This window comes from Electrona antarctica, assembly GCF_951216825.1.
Source record: "Electrona antarctica genome assembly, contig: scaffold_182, whole genome shotgun sequence".
NCBI lineage: Eukaryota > Metazoa > Chordata > Actinopteri > Myctophiformes > Myctophidae > Electrona > Electrona antarctica.
Window position 1 is genome coordinate 45,597 of NW_027638489.1, and position 22,118 is coordinate 67,714.

The 22,118-nt window shown below is 37.0% G+C and overlaps 1 protein-coding gene across 1 annotated transcript in view; it reads right to left on the reverse strand.

Annotated features, from left to right (window-relative positions):
* The window catches only part of LOC306918038 (kinesin-like protein KIF20B), a gene marked incomplete at its 3' end in the record, with an annotated part of 55,439 nt that extends 40,877 nt beyond the window's left edge, over positions 1-14,562 (reverse strand). Inside the window, exons 1-3 of the mRNA XM_079530933.1 lie at positions 14,408-14,562; positions 1,252-1,323; positions 992-1,060 (exon numbers count right to left, since the gene is read on the reverse strand). Coding sequence (XP_079387059.1) covers positions 992-1,060; positions 1,252-1,323 — 141 coding nt within the window. The remainder of the gene's footprint in view (positions 1-991; positions 1,061-1,251; positions 1,324-14,407) is intronic.
* Between the last annotated feature and the right edge of the window lie 7,556 nt (positions 14,563-22,118).

Sequence of the window (22,118 nt, forward strand, 5' to 3'; positions counted from 1 at the left end):
TACACAGTCCTGAATGGAAACAACTCAACGTTTACACAGTCCTGAATGGAAACATATTTTCAGATGGGGGTCAGAGGCCAATTACAGATATTTTTTGGGGTCCTTGACCACTGATATAGAAACATAGGGTATTTCAGAAAACTGTCAGGATTTAGAAGACATTTTTGAGATTCTGACGTCAGGCCTAAATGGGTTAAACATTTGAAATACTTTTAAACGGAAAGGATTTACGAGGATCAGAACTAAAGGATGAGAACTAAAGGATGAGAACTAAAGGATCAGAACTAAAGGATGAGAACTAAAGGATGAGAACTAAAGGATGAGAACTAAAGGATCAGAACTAAAGGATGAGAACTAAAGGATGAGAACTAAAGGATGAGAACTAAAGGATCAGAACTAAAGGATGAGAACTAAAGGATGAGAACTAAAGGATGAGAACTAAAGGATCAGAACTAAAGGATCAGAACTAAAGGATGAGAACTAAAGGATCAGAACTAAAGGATGAGAACTAAAGGATGAGAACTAAAGGATCAGAACTAAAGGATGAGAACTAAAGGATGAGAACTAAAGGATGAGAACTAAAGGATGAGAACTAAAGGATCAGAACTAAAGGATCAGAACTAAAGGATCAGAACTAAAGGATGAGAACTAAAGGATCAGAACTAAAGGATCAGAACTAAAGGATCAGAACTAAAGGATGAGAACTAAAGGATCAGAACTAAAGGATGAGAACTAAAGGATCAGAACTAAAGGATGAGAACTAAAGGATCAGAACTAAAGGATGAGAACTAAAGCGTACCTGGTCCTCTCCTAGGATAAGAACTAAAGGATGAGAACTAAAGCGTACCTGGTCCTCTCCTAGGATAAGAACTAAAGGATGAGAACTAAAGCGTACCTGGTCCTCTCCTAGGATAAGAACTAAAGGATGAGAACTAAAGCGTACCTGGTCCTCTCCTAGGATAAGAACTAAAGGATGAGAACTAAAGCGTACCTGGTCCTCTCCCTGTTCAGCCTCGCTGGGGGTCAGAGGTCGCACGCGGAGGAACACCTTCAATAGTTCCTGTTGAGGACAGGAAGTTCAACGTTTAGAACTTTATTTCGAACCCTGTGAGCTGTGTGTGTGTGTGTGTGTGTGTGTGTGTGTGTGTGTGTGTGTGTGTGTGTGTGTGTGTGTGTGTGTGTGTGTGTGTGTGTGTGTGTTTGTTGTGTGTGTTTGTAGAGAGCTCCAGAACTAACAACAACGACAACAACCTTAGGCTTTGAACTCAGGTCCGTCTTCAGGTCGTCCACTTCCTGTTGACGTCTGTCCACTTCCTGTTCCATCTGGACACATCAATCACAATGAAGATTTAATGTGTGGACTCTGGAATGAACTGCCCAACTGTTTTATGTAAAGCGCTTTGGGTACTTAGAAAAGCGCTATATAAATCTGAGCTATTATTATTATTATTATCATTATTATTATAAAACAAAAGACTAAATCACAATGAAGAGCAGTGTTCATCTGTCTGGCACATTATTAAAACAATCTAGAGTTGCAAATTACGGCTAAACTGAAGTATGGATACTGTTACTGAAGTATGGATACTGTTACTGAAGTATGGATACTGTTACTGAAGTATGGATACTGTTACTGAAGTATGGGTACTGTTACTGAAGTATAGATACTGTTACTGAAGTATGGATACTGTTACTGAAGTATGGATACTGTTACTGAAGTATGGATACTGTTACTGAAGTATGGATACTGTTACTGAAGTATGGATACTGTTACTGAAGTATGGATACTGTTACTGAAGTATGGATACTGTTACTGAAGTATGGATACTGTTACTGAAGTATGGATACTGTTACTGAAGTATGGATACTGTTACTGAAGTATGGATACTGTTACTGAAGTATGGATACTGTTACATGGATACTGTTACTGAAGTATGTATACTGTTACTGAAGTATGGATACTGTTACTGAAGTATGGATACTGTTACATGGATACTGTTACTGCAGTATGGATACTGTTACTGAAGTATGGATACTGTTACTGAAGTATGGATACTGTTACTGAAGTATGGATACTGTTACATGGATACTGTTACTGAAGTATGTATACTGTTACTGAAGTATGGATACTGTTACTGAAGTATGGATACTGTTACTGAAGTATGCATACTGTTACTGAAGTATGGATACTGTTACTGAAGTATGTATACTGTTACTGAAGTATGGATACTGTTACTGAAGTATGTATACTGTTACTGAAGTATGGATACTGTTACTGAAGTATGCATACTGTTACTGAAGTATGGATACTGTTACTGAAGTATGGATACTGTTACTGAAGTATGGATACTGTTACTGAAGTATGGATACTGTTACTGAAGTATGGATACTGTTACTGAAGTATGTATACTGTTACTGAAGTATGGATACTGTTACTGAAGTATGGATACTGTTACTGAAGTATGGATACTGTTACTGAAGTATGGATACTGTTACTGAAGTATGGATACTGTTACTGAAGTATGTATACTGTTACTGAAGTATGGATACTGTTACTGAAGTATGTATACTGTTACTGAAGTATGGATACTGTTACTGAAGTATGCATACTGTTACTGAAGTATGGATACTGTTACTGAAGTATGTATACTGTTACTGAAGTATGCATACTGTTACTGAAGTATGCATACTGTTACTGAAGTATGCATACTGTTACTGAAGTATGCATACTGTTACTGAAGTATGGATACTGTTACTGAAGTATGCATACTGTTACTGAAGTATGGATACTGTTACTGAAGTATGTATACTGTTACTGAAGTATGCATACTGTTACTGAAGTATGGATACTGTTACTGAAGTATGGATACTGTTACTGAAGTATGGATACTGTTACTGAAGTATGCATACTGTTACTGAAGTATGTATACTGTTACTGAAGTATGGATACTGTTACTGAAGTATGCATACTGTTACTGAAGTATGCATACTGTTACTGAAGTATGGATACTGTTACTGAAGTATGCATACTGTTACTGAAGTATGGATACTGTTACTGAAGTATGCATACTGTTACTGAAGTATGGATACTGTTACTGTTACTGAAGTATGTATACTGTTACTGAAGTATGGATACTGTTACTGAAGTATGCATACTGTTACTGAAGTATGGATACTGTTACTGAAGTATGCATACTGTTACTGAAGTATGGATACTGTTACTGAAGTATGCATACTGTTACTGAAGTATGCATACTGTTACTGAAGTATGTATACTGTTACTGTTACTGAAGTATGCATACTGTTACTGAAGTATGTATACTGTTACTGAAGTATGGATACTGTTACTGAAGTATGTATACTGTTACTGAAGTATGGATACTGTTACTGAAGTATGGATACTGTTACTGAAGTATAGATACTGTTACTGAAGTATGTATACTGTTACTGAAGTATGCATACTGTTACTGAAGCATGGATACTGTTACTGAAGTATGTATACTGTTACTGAAGCATGGATACTGTTACTGAAGTATGTATACTGTTACTGAAGTATGGATACTGTTACTGAAGTATGGATACTGTTACTGAAGTATAGATACTGTTACTGAAGTATGTATACTGTTACTGAAGTATGCATACTGTTACTGAAGCATGGATACTGTTACTGAAGTATGGATACTGTTACTGAAGCATGGATACTGTTACTGAAGTATGGATACTGTTACTGAAGTATGGATACTGTTACTGAAGTATAGATACTGTTACTGAAGTATGGATACTGTTACTGAAGTATGGATACTGTTACTGAAGTATGGATACTGTTACTGAAGTATAGATACTGTTACTGAAGTATGTATACTGTTACTGAAGTATAGATACTGTTACTGAAGTATGGATACTGTTACTGAAGTATGGATACTGTTACTGAAGTATAGATACTGTTACTGAAGTATGGATACTGTTACTGAAGTATGTATACTGTTACTGAAGTATAGATACTGTTACTGAAGTATGGATACTGTTACTGAAGTATAGATACTGTTACTGAAGTATGGATACTGTTACTGAAGTATGTATACTGTTACTGAAGTATAGATACTGTTACTGAAGTATGGATACTGTTACTGAAGTATGGATACTGTTACTGAAGTATAGATACTGTTACTGAAGTATGGATACTGTTACTGAAGTATGGATACTGTTACTGAAGTATGGATACTGTTACTGAAGTATAGATACTGTTACTGAAGTATGTATACTGTTACTGAAGTATGGATACTGTTACTGAAGTATGGATACTGTTACTGAAGTATGTATACTGTTACTGAAGTATAGATACTGTTACTGAAGTATGGATACTGTTACTGAAGTATGGATACTGTTACTGAAGTATAGATACTGTTACTGAAGTATGGATACTGTTACTGAAGTATGGATACTGTTACTGAAGTATGGATACTGTTACTGAAGTATAGATACTGTTACTGAAGTATGTATACTGTTACTGAAGTATGGATACTGTTACTGAAGTATGGATACTGTTACTGAAGTATAGATACTGTTACTGAAGTATGTATACTGTTACTGAAGTATGGATACTGTTACTGAAGTATGTATACTGTTACTGAAGTATGCATACTGTTACTGAAGCATGGATACTGTTACTGAAGTATGGATACTGTTACTGAAGTATGGATACTGTTACTGAAGTATAGATACTGTTACTGAAGTATGGATACTGTTACTGAAGTATAGATACTGTTACTGAAGTATGGATACTGTTACTGTTACTGAAGTATGTATACTGTTACTGAAGTATGTATACTGTTACTGAAGTATGCATACTGTTACTGAAGTATGCATACTGTTACTGAAGTATGTATACTGTTACTGTTACTGAAGTATGCATACTGTTACTGAAGTATGTATACTGTTACTGTTACTGAAGTATGGATACTGTTACTGAAGTATGGATACTGTTACTGTTACTGAAGTATGTATACTGTTACTGAAGTATGCATACTGTTACTGTTACTGAAGTATGCATACTGTTACTGAAGTATGTATACTGTTACTGTTACTGAAGTATGTATACTGTTACTGAAGTATGCATACTGTTACTGTTACTGAAGTATGCATACTGTTACTGAAGTATGTATACTGTTACTGTTACTGAAGTATGCATACTGTTACTGAAGTATGTATACTGTTACTGTTACTGAAGTATGGATACTGTTACTGAAGTATGGATACTGTTACTGAAGTATGTATACTGTTACTGTTACTGAAGTATGGATACTGTTACTGAAGTATGGATACTGTTACTGAAGTATGCATACTGTTACTGTTACTGAAGTATGTATACTGTTACTGAAGTATGGATACTGTTACTGAAGTATGCATACTGTTACTGTTACTGAAGTATGTATACTGTTACTGAAGTATGTATACTGTTACTGTTACTGAAGTATGGATACTGTTACTGAAGTATGTATACTGTTACTGTTACTGAAGTATGTATACTGTTACTGAAGTATGTATACTGTTACTGTTACTGAAGTATGTATACTGTTACTGTTACTGAAGTATGGATACTGTTACTGAAGTATGTATACTGTTACTGTTACTGAAGTATGTATACTGTTACTGTTACTGAAGTATGGATACTGTTACTGAAGTATGTATACTGTTACTGTTACTGAAGTATGTATACTGTTACTGTTACTGAAGTATGCATACTGTTACTGAAGTATGTATACTGTTACTGTTACTGAAGTATGTATACTGTTACTGAAGTATGGATACTGTTACTGAAGTATGGATACTGTTACTGAAGTATGCATACTGTTACTGAAGTATGCATACTGTTACTGAAGTATGTATACTGTTACTGTTACTGAAGTATGGATACTGTTACTGAAGTATGCATACTGTTACTGAAGTATGTATACTGTTACTGTTACTGAAGTATGGATACTGTTACTGAAGTATGTATACTGTTACTGTTACTGAAGTATGGATACTGTTACTGAAGTATGTATACTGTTACTGTTACTGAAGTATGGATACTGTTACTGAAGTATGTATACTGTTACTGTTACTGAAGTATGGATACTGTTACTGAAGTATGTATACTGTTACTGTTACTGAAGTATGGATACTGTTACTGAAGTATGCATACTGTTACTGTTACTGAAGTATGGATACTGTTACTGAAGTATGGATACTGTTACTGAAGTATGTATACTGTTACTGAAGTATGTATACTGTTACTGTTACTGAAGTATGGATACTGTTACTGAAGTATGCATACTGTTACTGAAGTATGTATACTGTTACTGAAGTATGTATACTGTTACTGTTACTGAAGTATGTATACTGTTACTGAAGTATGTATACTGTTACTGAAGTATGTATACTGTTACTGAAGTATGTATACTGTTACTGTTACTGAAGTATGGATACTGTTACTGAAGTATGCTACTGAAGTATGCATACTGTTACTGTTACTGAAGTATGCATACTGTTACTGAAGTATGGATACTGTTACTGAAGTATGGATACTGTTACTGAAGTATGGATACTGTTACTGAAGTATGTATACTGTTACTGAAGTATGCATACTGTTACTGAAGTATGGATACTGTTACTGAAGTATGCATACTGTTACTGAAGTATGGATACTGTTACTGAAGTATAGATACTGTTACTGAAGTATGCATACTGTTACTGAAGCATGGATACTGTTACTGAAGTATGGATACTGTTACTGAAGTATGGATACTGTTACTGAAGTATAGATACTGTTACTGAAGTATGGATACTGTTACTGAAGTATAGATACTGTTACTGAAGTATGGATACTGTTACTGAAGTATGGATACTGTTACTGAAGTATAGATACTGTTACTGAAGTATGGATACTGTTACTGAAGTATGGATACTGTTACTGAAGTATAGATACTGTTACTGAAGTATGGATACTGTTACTGAAGTATAGATACTGTTACTGAAGTATAGATACTGTTACTGAAGTATGGATACTGTTACTGTTACTGAAGTATGGATACTGTTACTGTTACTGAAGTATGGATACTGTTACTGAAGTATAGATACTGTTACTGAAGTATGGATACTGTTACTGAAGTATGGATACTGTTACTGAAGTATAGATACTGTTACTGAAGTATGGATACTGTTACTGAAGTATGGATACTGTTACTGTTACTGAAGTATGGATACTGTTACTGTTACTGAAGTATGGATACTGTTACTGAAGTATAGATACTGTTACTGAAGTATGGATACTGTTACTGAAGTATGGATACTGTTACTGAAGTATAGATACTGTTACTGAAGTATGGATACTGTTACTGAAGTATGGATACTGTTACTGAAGTATAGATACTGTTACTGAAGTATGGATACTGTTACTGAAGTATAGATACTGTTACTGAAGTATAGATACTGTTACTGAAGTATGGATACTGTTACTGTTACTGAAGTATGTATACTGGTACTGAAGTATGTATACTGTTACTGTTACTGAAGTATGGATACTGTTACTGAAGTATGCATACTGTTACTGAAGTATGTATACTGTTACTGTTACTGAAGTATGGATACTGTTACTGAAGTATGGATACTGTTACTGAAGTATGCATACTGTTACTGTTACTGAAGTATGTATACTGTTACTGAAGTATGGATACTGTTACTGAAGTATGCATACTGTTACTGTTACTGAAGTATGTATACTGTTACTGAAGTATGGATACTGTTACTGAAGTATGCATACTGTTACTGTTACTGAAGTATGTATACTGTTACTGAAGTATGTATACTGTTACTGTTACTGAAGTATGCATACTGTTACTGTTACTGAAGTATGTATACTGTTACTGAAGTATGTATACTGTTACTGTTACTGAAGTATGGATACTGTTACTGAAGTATGGATACTGTTACTGAAGTATGTATACTGTTACTGTTACTGAAGTATGTATACTGTTACTGAAGTATGTATACTGTTACTGTTACTGAAGTATGTATACTGTTACTGAAGTATGTATACTGTTACTGTTACTGAAGTATGCATACTGTTACTGAAGTATGTATACTGTTACTGAAGTATGTATACTGTTACTGTTACTGAAGTATGGATACTGTTACTGAAGTATGTATACTGTTACTGTTACTGAAGTATGGATACTGTTACTGAAGTATGTATACTGTTACTGTTACTGAAGTATGGATACTGTTACTGAAGTATGTATACTGTTACTGTTACTGAAGTATGTATACTGTTACTGAAGTATGTATACTGTTACTGAAGTATGTATACTGTTACTGAAGTATGTATACTGTTACTGAAGTATGTATACTGTTACTGAAGTATGTATACTGTTACTGTTACTGAAGTATGCATACTGTTACTGAAGTATGTATACTGTTACTGTTACTGAAGTATGGATACTGTTACTGAAGTATGTATACTGTTACTGTTACTGAAGTATGTATACTGTTACTGAAGTATGTATACTGTTACTGTTACTGAAGTATGTATACTGTTACTGAAGTATGTATACTGTTACTGTTACTGAAGTATGGATACTGTTACTGTTACTGAAGTATGTATACTGTTACTGAAGTATGTATACTGTTACTGTTACTGAAGTATGGATACTGTTACTGAAGTATGTATACTGTTACTGTTACTGAAGTATGTATACTGTTACTGTTACTGAAGTATGGATACTGTTACTGAAGTATGGATACTGTTACTGAAGTATGTATACTGTTACTGTTACTGAAGTATGTATACTGTTACTGTTACTGAAGTATGGATACTGTTACTGAAGTATGTATACTGTTACTGTTACTGAAGTATGGATACTGTACTGTTACTGAAGTATGTATACTGTTACTGTTACTGAAGTATGCATACTGTTACTGAAGTATGTATACTGTTACTGTTACTGAAGTATGTATACTGTTACTGAAGTATGCATACTGTTACTGTTACTGAAGTATGTATACTGTTACTGTTACTGAAGTATGTATACTGTTACTGTTACTGAAGTATGTATACTGTTACTGTTACTGAAGTATGTATACTGTTACTGTTACTGAAGTATGTATACTGTTACTGTTACTGAAGTATGTATACTGTTACTGAAGTATGGATACTGTTACTGAAGTATGGATACTGTTACTGAAGTATGGATACTGTTACTGAAGTATGCATACTGTTACTGAAGTATGTATACTGTTACTGTTACTGAAGTATGGATACTGTTACTGAAGTATGCATACTGTTACTGAAGTATGTATACTGTTACTGTTACTGAAGTATGGATACTGTTACTGAAGTATGTATACTGTTACTGTTACTGAAGTATGGATACTGTTACTGAAGTATGCATACTGTTACTGAAGTATGTATACTGTTACTGTTACTGAAGTATGGATACTGTTACTGAAGTATGGATACTGTTACTGAAGTATGTATACTGTTACTGTTACTGAAGTATGGATACTGTTACTGAAGTATGGATACTGTTACTGAAGTATGTATACTGTTACTGTTACTGAAGTATGTATACTGTTACTGAAGTATGTATACTGTTACTGTTACTGAAGTATGGATACTGTTACTGAAGTATGCATACTGTTACTGAAGTATGTATACTGTTACTGTTACTGAAGTATGTATACTGTTACTGAAGTATGGATACTGTTACTGAAGTATGGATACTGTTACTGAAGTATGTATACTGTTACTGAAGTATGCATACTGTTACTGAAGTATGGATACTGTTACTGAAGTATGCATACTGTTACTGAAGTATGGATACTGTTACTGAAGTATAGATACTGTTACTGAAGTATGCATACTGTTACTGAAGTATGTATACTGTTACTGAAGTATGCATAATGTTACTGAAGTATGGATACTGTTACTGAAGTATGTATACTGTTACTGAATTATAGATACTGTTACTGAAGTATGGATACTGTTACTGAAGTATGTATACTGTTACTGAAGTATGCATACTGTTACTGAAGTATGGATACTGTTACTGAAGTATGTATACTGTTACTGAAGTATGGATACTGTTACTGAAGTATGCATACTGTTACTGAAGTAAGGATACTGTTACTGAAGTATGTATACTGTTACTGAAGTATGTATACTGTTACTGAAGTATGGATACTGTTACTGAAGTATGCATACTGTTACTGAAGTATGGATACTGTTACTGAAGTATGTATACTGTTACTGAAGTATGGATACTGTTACTGAAGTATGTATACTGTTACTGAAGTATGCATACTGTTACTGAAGTATGGATACTGTTACTGAAGTATGGATACTGTTACTGAAGTATGCATACTGTTACTGAAGTAAGGATACTGTTACTGAAGTATGTATACTGTTACTGAAGTATGTATACTGTTACTGAAGTATGGATACTGTTACTGAAGTATGCATACTGTTACTGAAGTATGGATACTGTTACTGAAGTATGTATACTGTTACTGAAGTATGGATACTGTTACTGAAGTATGGATACTGTTACTGAAGTATGGATACTGTTACTGAAGTATGGATACTGTTACTGAAGTATGGATACTGTTACTGAAGTATGGATACTGTTACTGAAGTATGGATACTGTTACTGAAGTATGGATACTGTTACTGAAGTATGGATACTGTTACTGAAGTATGGATACTGTTACTGAAGTATGGATACTGTTACTGAAGTATGGATACTGTTACTGAAGTATGGATACTGTTACTGAAGTATGGATACTGTTACTGAAGTATGGATACTGTTACTGAAGTATGGATACTGTTACTGAAGTATGGATACTGTTACTGAAGTATAGATACTGTTACTGAAGTATGGATACTGTTACTGAAGTATGGATACTGTTACTGAAGTATGGATACTGTTACTGAAGTATGGATACTGTTACTGAAGTATGGATACTGTTACTGAAGTATGGATACTGTTACTGAAGTATAGATACTGTTACTGAAGTATAGATACTGTTACTGAAGTATAGATACTGTTACTGAAGTATGGATACTGTTACTGAAGCATGGATACTGTTACTGAAGTATGGATACTGTTACTGAAGTATGGATACTGTTACTGAAGTATGGATACTGTTACTGAAGTATGGATACTGTTACTGAAGTATAGATACTGTTACTGAAGTATGGATACTGTTACTGAAGTATGGATACTGTTACTGAAGTATAGATACTGTTACTGAAGTCTGTTACTGAGTATGATACTGTTACTGAAGTATGGATACTGTTACTGAAGTATGGATACTGTTACTGAAGTATGGATACTGTTACTGAAGTATGGATACTGTTACTGAAGTATGGATACTGTTACTGAAGTATGGATACTGTTACTGAAGTATGGATACTGTTACTGAAGTATGGATACTGTTACTGAAGTATGGATACTGTTACTGAAGTATGGATACTGTTACTGAAGTATGGATACTGTTACTGAAGTATGGATACTGTTACTGAAGTATGGATACTGTTACTGAAGTATGGATACTGTTACTGAAGTATAGATACTGTTACTGAAGTATGGATACTGTTACTGAAGTATGGATACTGTTACTGAAGTATGGATACTGTTACTGAAGTATAGATACTGTTACTGAAGTATAGATACTGTTACTGAAGTATGGATACTGTTACTGAAGCATGGATACTGTTACTGAAGTATGGATACTGTTACTGAAGTATGGATACTGTTACTGAAGTATGGATACTGTTACTGAAGTATGGATACTGTTACTGAAGTATAGGATACTGTTACTGAAGTATGGATACTGTTACTGAAGTATGGATACTGTTACTGAAGTATAGATACTGTTACTGAAGTATGGATACTGTTACTGAAGTATGGATACTGTTACTGAAGTATGGATACTGTTACTGAAGTATGGATACTGTTACTGAAGTATGGATACTGTTACTGAAGTATGGATACTGTTACTGAAGTATGGATACTGTTACTGAAGTATGGATACTGTTACTGAAGTATGGATACTGTTACTGAAGTATGGATACTGTTACTGAAGTATGGATACTGTTACTGAAGTATGGATACTGTTACTGAAGTATGGATACTGTTACTGAAGTATGGATACTGTTACTGAAGTATGGATACTGTTACTGAAGTATAGATACTGTTACTGAAGTATGGATACTGTTACTGAAGTATGGATACTGTTACTGAAGTATGGATACTGTTACTGAAGTATAGATACTGTTACTGAAGTATAGATACTGTTACTGAAGTATGGATACTGTTACTGAAGTATGGATACTGTTACTGAAGTATGGATACTGTTACTGAAGTATGGATACTGTTACTGAAGTATGGATACTGTTACTGAAGTATGGATACTGTTACTGAAGTATAGATACTGTTACTGAAGTATAGATACTGTTACTGAAGTATGGATACTGTTACTGAAGCATGGATACTGTTACTGAAGTATGGATACTGTTACTGAAGTATGGATACTGTTACTGAAGTATGGATACTGTTACTGAAGTATGGATACTGTTACTGAAGTATAGATACTGTTACTGAAGTATAGATACTGTTACTGAAGTATGGATACTGTTACTGAAGTATAGATACTGTTACTGAAGTATAGATACTGTTACTGAAGTATGGATACTGTTACTGAAGTATGGATACTGTTACTGAAGTATGGATACTGTTACTGAAGTATGGATACTGTTACTGAAGTATGGATACTGTTACTGAAGTATGGATACTGTTACTGAAGTATAGATACTGTTACTGAAGTATAGATACTGTTACTGAAGTATAGATACTGTTACTGAAGTATGGATACTGTTACTGAAGTATGGATACTGTTACTGAAGTATGGATACTGTTACTGAAGTATAGATACTGTTACTGAAGTATAGATACTGTTACTGAAGTATGGATACTGTTACTGAAGTATGGATACTGTTACTGAAGTATGTATACTGTTACTGAAGTATGGATACTGTTACTGAAGTATAGATACTGTTACTGAAGTATAGATACTGTTACTGAAGTATGGATACTGTTACTGAAGTATGGATACTGTTACTGAAGTATGGATACTGTTACTGAAGTATGGATACTGTTACTGAAGTATGGATACTGTTACTGAAGTATGGATACTGTTACTGAAGTATAGATACTGTTACTGAAGTATAGATACTGTTACTGAAGTATGGATACTGTTACTGAAGCATGGATACTGTTACTGAAGTATGGATACTGTTACTGAAGTATGGATACTGTTACTGAAGTATGGATACTGTTACTGAAGTATGGATACTGTTACTGAAGTATAGATACTGTTACTGAAGTATAGATACTGTTACTGAAGTATGGATACTGTTACTGAAGTATGGATACTGTTACTGAAGTATGGATACTGTTACTGTTACTGAAGTATGGATACTGTTACTGAAGTATGGATACTGTTACTGTTACTGAAGTATGGATACTGTTACTGAAGTATGGATACTGTTACTGTTACTGAAGTATGGATACTGTTACTGAAGTATAGATACTGTTACTGAAGTATGGATACTGTTACTGAAGTATGGATACTGTTACTGAAGTATAGATACTGTTACTGAAGTATGGATACTGTTACTGAAGTATAGATACTGTTACTGAAGTATGGATACTGTTACTGAAGTATGGATACTGTTACTGAAGTATGGATACTGTTACTGAAGTATGGATACTGTTACTGAAGTATGGATACTGTTACTGAAGTATGGATACTGTTACTGAAGTATAGATACTGTTACTGAAGTATGGATACTGTTACTGAAGTATGGATACTGTTACTGAAGTATGGATACTGTTACTGTTACTGAAGTATGGATACTGTTACTGAAGTATGGATACTGTTACTGTTACTGAAGTATGGATACTGTTACTGAAGTATGGATACTGTTACTGTTACTGAAGTATGGATACTGTTACTGAAGTATAGATACTGTTACTGAAGTATAGATACTGTTACTGAAGTATGGATACTGTTACTGAAGTATAGATACTGTTACTGAAGTATGGATACTGTTACTGAAGTATGGATACTGTTACTGAAGTACATTTAAATAAATGTGAGTACTTATTATTCCACCACTCACTGCTAACCCCACACACACACACACACACACACACACACACACACACACACACACACACACACACACACACACACACACACACACACACACACACACACACACACACACACACACACACAGCTAACACAGAAAACAAAACAGACCCAGTTAGCATGTTAGCATCACTCACACACACACTGAGCTCACCTCTGTGGAGACGAACGACAGACTGGATGAATTAACTGAAGGTTTAATTATAAAACAAACAGTTTAAAACTGTCTCTCTGATCTTCATCCGGCGGGAATTAAACTAAACTATGTTTAATTATAATAAAAACTGTTGAAATCTCTCTCTCTCTCTCTCTCTCTCTCAAAAAACAAACTAGCAGCGGGCAACGAACGGTTTGAATCCGTCCAATCAGAGCGCAGCAGAGCCCGCCCACGTGGTGACGTGACCGTCCAATCAGAGCGCACGCAGAGAGCCGGCCCCACGAAGAAGGAACGGCCTGTGACGTCACCGCCCGAGTTTAGCATGGAGGAGCAGCCGGAATTTTGACCGTGACGTGACGTAGCAGGTCGCATCCTTCTTTTTTGGACAGGATCCTTCATACGTCACGTGTATCAGCAAGGGTTTATTTTATTATTATTTGTATTTCTCTACATCTTTATTGACAATAAAACAATCACACAATCATCTTATTAATAAAAACACAAATAGACAGTTTTAATTTTTAATTTTGCAGATATATTTTGTATGCTACTTCTTATTCTTATTCTTGTTTTATTGTAGTTTATGCTTTTATTTAATGGAGTCTACTTTAATCCGTGTACCTTAATTTCGTTTTTTCTAAATAAAATCCAAAATGAATAATAAATTAATGGCAAAATGACTTAAAGTCGTTCGAACGAAAGGTACACGGATGTACTGTTACTGTGATCCTACAGCGACACCTCCTGGTATGAAGATGTACTGTTTTATTTGTTTTTTTTTTAAACCAAAGCTTTGATTCATAATTATTATAATGATCATTATAAAAGTAACTATATGGTAATTAATGATTCGAATCATCAATTACCATATAGTTACTTTTATACTAAACTATAAATTACCCTATTGGCCTGAATATATAAAGAATATGTTTTTTTTCGTACGAGTCGTATTATAGTCAGACTAGAGAGACTATCTGACATGCAATGTTCTTTTTCCAATTTCCACAAATGAGTAAAGTAAATAAAACTGTTGGGTGTGTAGATTTATTATATATTTTGACATGCATTAATGTTTTATTGTCGCGTGTCGTTTTAAACTGAAACAAGGGATTGTATCCAGTTATCAGACGACGTGATAAGAAACGGCATGCGCGCGCATAAAGGCAGCATAAGAACACCACCTCTCATAAGATGCAATGGAAAAGTTCTAACTGCATCACGTGTAAAAAATGCCCCATCAAACTTTCAGATGCTGTTTTTCTCCCAGTGTGGAGGAAGAATGATTAGGATTTTGATTGTGATCTCTCGCCTTTTAAATATACAATCCTTGGTTTCTGTTGTGTTTGAACAATAATAGCAATTCAAAACAGTTGTCCTCAAAACCACACCTCCAGTCGCTGTCATAAGAACGGGAGGTGCGCTCATGATCACGGCAGCAGAGCCTATTTGTGCACGGCTGCACGCGCACCTGCAGCCCATCAAGTATAATTTATACTTCGTCCCGCGATGGTGTCGCGCACGCAGACCTCTACGCTCACAACAGTCGCATCTGCGATGCGATGTGAGCTTGTATATCAGCTGTTCTCTGTACAATACTGTTGGGCTTTGAAGTATAAATGTCTCCTAGGGTGCATCTCACTAGCCAACTCACAAGAGGAGGTTGAATGGACTGAAACCAGCGCTCCCCAAAACAACAGGTTTGGAGATCTGTTGGGAATTGATTACATGAAACAGTCACCCGTGCGCCCAGTCCCAATGTTTGTAAACAAATAATTGGTCTATAGGCACAATTTATGACAAGTTGAAGTTTGACCTAAACACTAGATCATGTGACCTAAACACTAGATCATGTGACCTAAACACTAGATCATGTGACCCTGACCCTAAACACTAGATCATGTGACCTAAACACTAGATCATGTGACCTAAACACTAGATCATGTGACCCTAACCCTAAACACTAGATCATGTGACCCTGACCCTAAACACTAGATCATGTGACCCTGACCCTAAACACTAGATCATGTGACCCTGACCCTAAACACTAGATCATGTGACCCTAACCCTAAACACTAGATCATGTGACCCTGACCCTAAACACTAGATCATGTGACCTAAACACTAGATCATGTGACCTAAACACTAGATCATGTGACCCTGACCCTAAACACTAGATCATGTGACCCTGACCCTAAACACTAGATCATGTGACCCTGACCCTAAACACTAGATCATGTGACCCTGACCCTAAACACTAGATCATGTGACCCTAACCCTAAACACTAGATCATGTGACCCTGACCCTAAACACTAGATCATGTGACCCTGACCCTAAACACTAGATCATGTGACCCTGACCCTAAACACTAGATCATGTGACCTAAACACTAGATCATGTGACCCTGACCCTAAACACTAGATCATGTGACCCTAACCCTAAACACTAGATCATGTGACCCTAACCCTATAACACTACGTTGAAACCGTACCACTACCGTACCACTACGTACTAGTGGCCGTACCACTACGTGGTACGGCCACGGAGCCGACTTGGGGACCCAACACAAGGACAACACAAGAGACGGTCACGGCCACACAGCCAACTCAAGGTACGGCCACGGAGCCGACTTGGGGACCCAACGCAGCTCCTCCAAGGAAAACAAACAAATTAACGGAGCTGAACGTGAATCCCCCCCACCGCCCACCCCTTTTTTCCCCTCACTGTATATGTTTCTTTTCCCTTTTTACCTCCTTTATGATGAATTCCTGTTCTGTCTATAGAAGTGTCTATTTGTACGTCTCTAAATGTTTTGATGATTTGAACATGGTGGACCCTATTGGAAACAAGTGTAATGCTTAATTGGGTCGTCCACTCACAGTTAACAGCCTTTGTATTGAGTTTGTGCTTGAAATGTACTGTAATTCTGCAAACTGTTAATACATTTTTCAATCAATCAATCAATCAAGTATAAGTCATTTTACACTTGGTTGCATGCTGAAAATAGCCGATCTACAAGCTCACAACGTGTTGCGCTTGTAGATCAGATATTTTAAGCACATATAAAAGCGATCAATACGACGGCATCAAGGCCCGCCAAAACACATTTTAGTCGACTAAATCACCTGTAGATGTATTACCAGACAAATACACAAATACATGCAGGTGACTAAAATGTGACTAAAACTAAATGAAAACTATTCAAGAGACTAATGACTAAAACTAAAATCAAAATTTGCTGCCAAAAACAACACGGACGTGGACAAAACAGAATCCATTATTTTGGGTCCAAACATTCCCTCCGTAACTGAAGGGTTCTCTGCCATCCACTAGGGGGCAGTATTTCTTTATCTTTACCCTTCTGTGGAGTGAGGAGACAGCCTTTTTGTTGGTTCACATTCAGAGATGCATGTTGTGTTGGTTGGAAGTTCCTCCCCTAATAACTGCAGTGGTGGACAAAGTAGGCTACTCAATTGTTTTACTTAAGTAAAAGTACCAATACTGCAATTTAGAACTACTTTGTTACAGGTAAAAGTACGGAATTGAAAATGTACTTGAGTAAAAGTACTGGTTTTATCTAGCATTAGTATTATAATGACTCAAATGTTAAATAATCTGCATATCAGCACCCCCACCACCTCAGGACATTGTGGTACTGCAGCTAAAACTGCGTTCAAAGTCCAGAAAGAAATGACAAGGACTGGTTATATCAGAGTGGTGATTGAGGCTCAGACAATATGATATTAAATATTAAAAGCCGTTTTAAAATTCATGTTATTTGCGCTTTAATGTATGTTTTCTAATCAACATTAAAATCTCCAAAGTAACTAGTAACTAAAGTTTTCAAATAAGTGTAGTGAAGTAAACAGATCTGACAACATGTGGCCCTTTAAAACAGATCTGACAACATGTGGCCCTCCTTTAAAACAGATCTGACAACATGTGGCCCTCCTTTAAAACAGATCTGACAACATGTGGCCCTTTGAAACAGATCTGAAAACATGTTGCCCTTTAAAACAGATCTGACAACATGTGGCCCTCCTTTAAAACAGATCTGATAACATGTGGCCCTTTGAAACAGATCAGACAACATGTGGCCCTTTGAAACCGATCTGACATGTGGCCCTTTGAAACAGATCTGACAACATGTGGCCCTTTGAAACAGATCTGACAACATGTGGCCCTTTGAAACAGATCTGACAACATGTGGCCCTCCTTTAAAACAGATCTGACAACATGTGGCCCTCCTTTGAAACAGATCTGACAACATGTGGCCCTCCTTTAAAACAGATCTGACAACACGTGGCCCTTTAAAACAGATCTGACAACATGTGGCCCTTTGAAACAGATCTGACAACATGTGGCCCTTTGAAACAGATCTGACAACATGTGGCCCTTTAAAACAGACCTGACAACATTTGGCCCTCCTTTAAAACAGATCTGATAACATGTGGCCCTTTGAAACAGATCAGACAACATGTTGCCCTTTGAAACAGATCTGACAACATGTGGCCCTTTGAAACAGATCTGACAACATGTGGCCCTTTGAAACAGATCTGACAACATGTGGCCCTTTGAAACAGATCTGACAACATGTGGCCCTCCTTTAAAACAGATCTGACAACATGTGGCCCTCCTTTGAAACAGATCTGACAACATGTGGCCCTCCTTTAAAACAGATCTGACAACACGTGGCCCTTTAAAACAGATCTGACAACATGTGGCCCTCCTTTAAAACAGATCTGACAACATGTGGCCCTTTGAAACAGATCTGACAACATGTGGCCCTTTAAAACAGACCTGACAACATGTGGCCCTCCTTTAAAACAGATCTGACAACATGTGGCCCTTTAAAACAGATCTGACAACATGTGGCCCTTTAAAACAGATCTGACAACATGTGGCCCTTTGAAACAGATCTGACAACATGTGGCCCTCCTTTAAAACAGATCTGACAACATGTGGCCCTTTAAAACAGACCTGACAACATGTGGCCCTCCTTTAAAACAGATCTGACAACATGTGGCCCTTTAAAACAGATCTGACAACATGTGGCCCTTTGAAACAGATCTGACAACATGTGGCCCTCCTTTAAAACAGATCTGACAACATGTGGCCCTTTAATTAAAACAGATCTGACAACATGTGGCCCTCCTTTAAAACAGATCTGACAACATGTGGCCCTCCTTTAAAACAGATCTGACAACACGTGGCCCTTTAAAACAGACCTGACAACATGTGGCCCTCCTTTAAAACAGATCTGACAACATGTGGCCCTCCTTAAAACAGATCTGACAACATGTGGCCCTTTAATTAAAACAGATCTGACAACATGTGGCCCTTTAAAACAGATCTGACAACATGTGGCCCTTTAAAACAGATCTGACAACATGTGGCCCTTTGAAACAGATCTGACAACATGTGGCCCTCCTTTAAAACAGATCTGACAACATGTGGCCCTTTGAAACAGATCTGACAACATGTGGCCCTCCTTTAAAACAGATCTGACAACATGTGGCCCTTTAATTAAAACAGATCTGACAACATGTGGCCCTCCTTTAAAACAGATCTTTAAAACAGACCTGACAACATGTGGCCCTCCTTTAAAACAGATCTGACAACATGTGGCCCTCCGTTAAAACAGATCTGACAACATGTGGCCCTCCTTTAAAACAGATCTGACAACATGTGGCCCTCCGTTAAAACAGATCTGACAACATGTGGCCCTTTAAAACAGATCTGACAACATGTGGCCCTTTAAAACAGACCTGACAACATGTGGCCCTTTAAAACAGATCTGACAACATGTGGCCCTCCTTTAAAACTGATCTGACAACATGTGGCCCTTTAAAACAGATCTGACAACATGTGGCCCTTTAAAACAGATCTGACAACATGTGGCCCTCCTTTAAAACAGATCTGACAACATGTGGCCCTTTGAAACAGATCTGACAACATGTGGCCCTTTGAAACAGATCTGACAACATGTGGCCCTCCTTTAAAACAGATCTTTAAAACAGATCTGACAACATGTGGCCCTTTAAAACAGATCTGACAACATGTGGCCCTTTAAAACAGACCTGACAACATGTGGCCCTTTAAAACAGATCTGACAACATGTGGCCCTCCTTTAAAACTGATCTGACAACATGTGGCCCTTTAAAACAGATCTGACAACATGTGGCCCTTTAAAACAGACCTGACAACATGTGGCCCTTTAAAACAGACCTGACAACATGTGGCCCTCCTTTAAAACAGATCTGACAACATGTGGCCCTTTGAAACAGATCTGACAACATGTGGCCCTCCTTTAAAACAGATCTTTAAAACAGATCTGACAACATGTGGCCCTTTAAAACAGATCTGACAACATGTGGCCCTTTAAAACAGACCTGACAACATGTGGCCCTTTAAAACAGATCTGACAACATGTGGCCCTCCTTTAAAACTGATCTGACAACATGTGGCCCTTTAAAACAGATCTGACAACATGTGGCCCTTTAAAACAGACCTGACAACATGTGGCCCTTTAAAACAGACCTGACAACATGTGGCCCTCCTTTAAAACAGATCTGACAACATGTGGCCCTTTAAAACAGATCTGACAACATGTGGCCCTTTAAAACAGATCTGACAACATGAGGCCCTCCTTTAAAACAGATCTGACAACATGTGGCCCTCCTTTAAAACAGATCTGACAACATGTGGCCCTTTAAAACAGATCTGACAACATGTGGCCCTCCTTTAAAACAGATCTGGCAACATGTGGCCCTCTGGCTTCCCAAAAGGGGTGAAGTGGCCCTTTAATGACAGACAGACAGACAGACAGACAGACAGACAGACAGACAGACAGACAGACAGACAGACAGACAGACAGACAGACCAAGCAGGGTGGCATTGGGTCCCATGTTTACAGTCTTTGCTCTTTGAACCCTGACCTCCCAGTGTGACCCGGCCGGGGGTCGACCCCTGACCTCCCAGTTTCAGGACGGACGCTCTGACCACTCTGACCACTCAGCCACTGAGCTGGTCCCGAAAAAATAGCCGATCTACAAACACAAAGCGACGCGTTGTGGGATCTATAGATCGGCTATAGATCTATAGATCGGCTTTAGCCTTGCTGTTAAAAAAACTGATTCGGCTATATAAATATATATATATATATATATATAAATATATTTATATATAAATATATTTATATATAAATATGTGAAGGCTAATTTAGAAAGCGGGTTGAAAAACGCCCGTAAAAAAATTATAATCAAACTGAACGTTCATGAAATCGGCCTCCTAAAATGTGTATGTCCTCACGAGAAAAGTATGTGTGCGTGGCCGCATGCATGTGTGATTGTGTGTGTGCGTGTGCGTGTGTGTGAGTGAATGTAGCACACCTTGCAAAGCGTTTGAGGAATGCAGAGCCTCCACATGAGCGTGACCTCAGTCATATGTCACTAACACACGCATGACACATGTCATGTGTGTGTGTGTGTGTGCGTGTGTGTGTGTGTGTGTGTGTGTGTGTGTGTGTGTGACACATGTCATGTATGATGACACGCAGGCATGTCATCGCCACAGGGGGCGCCGCTGTGACATGTGTAGCATGTGTTCATTCACCTAGGGTGACCAGATGTCCCTCTTTGCGTGGGACAGGCATCAGTGTTCACATCGAGACCCTGTCTGTCCCACATTGTGACTGACAGACAAATCATG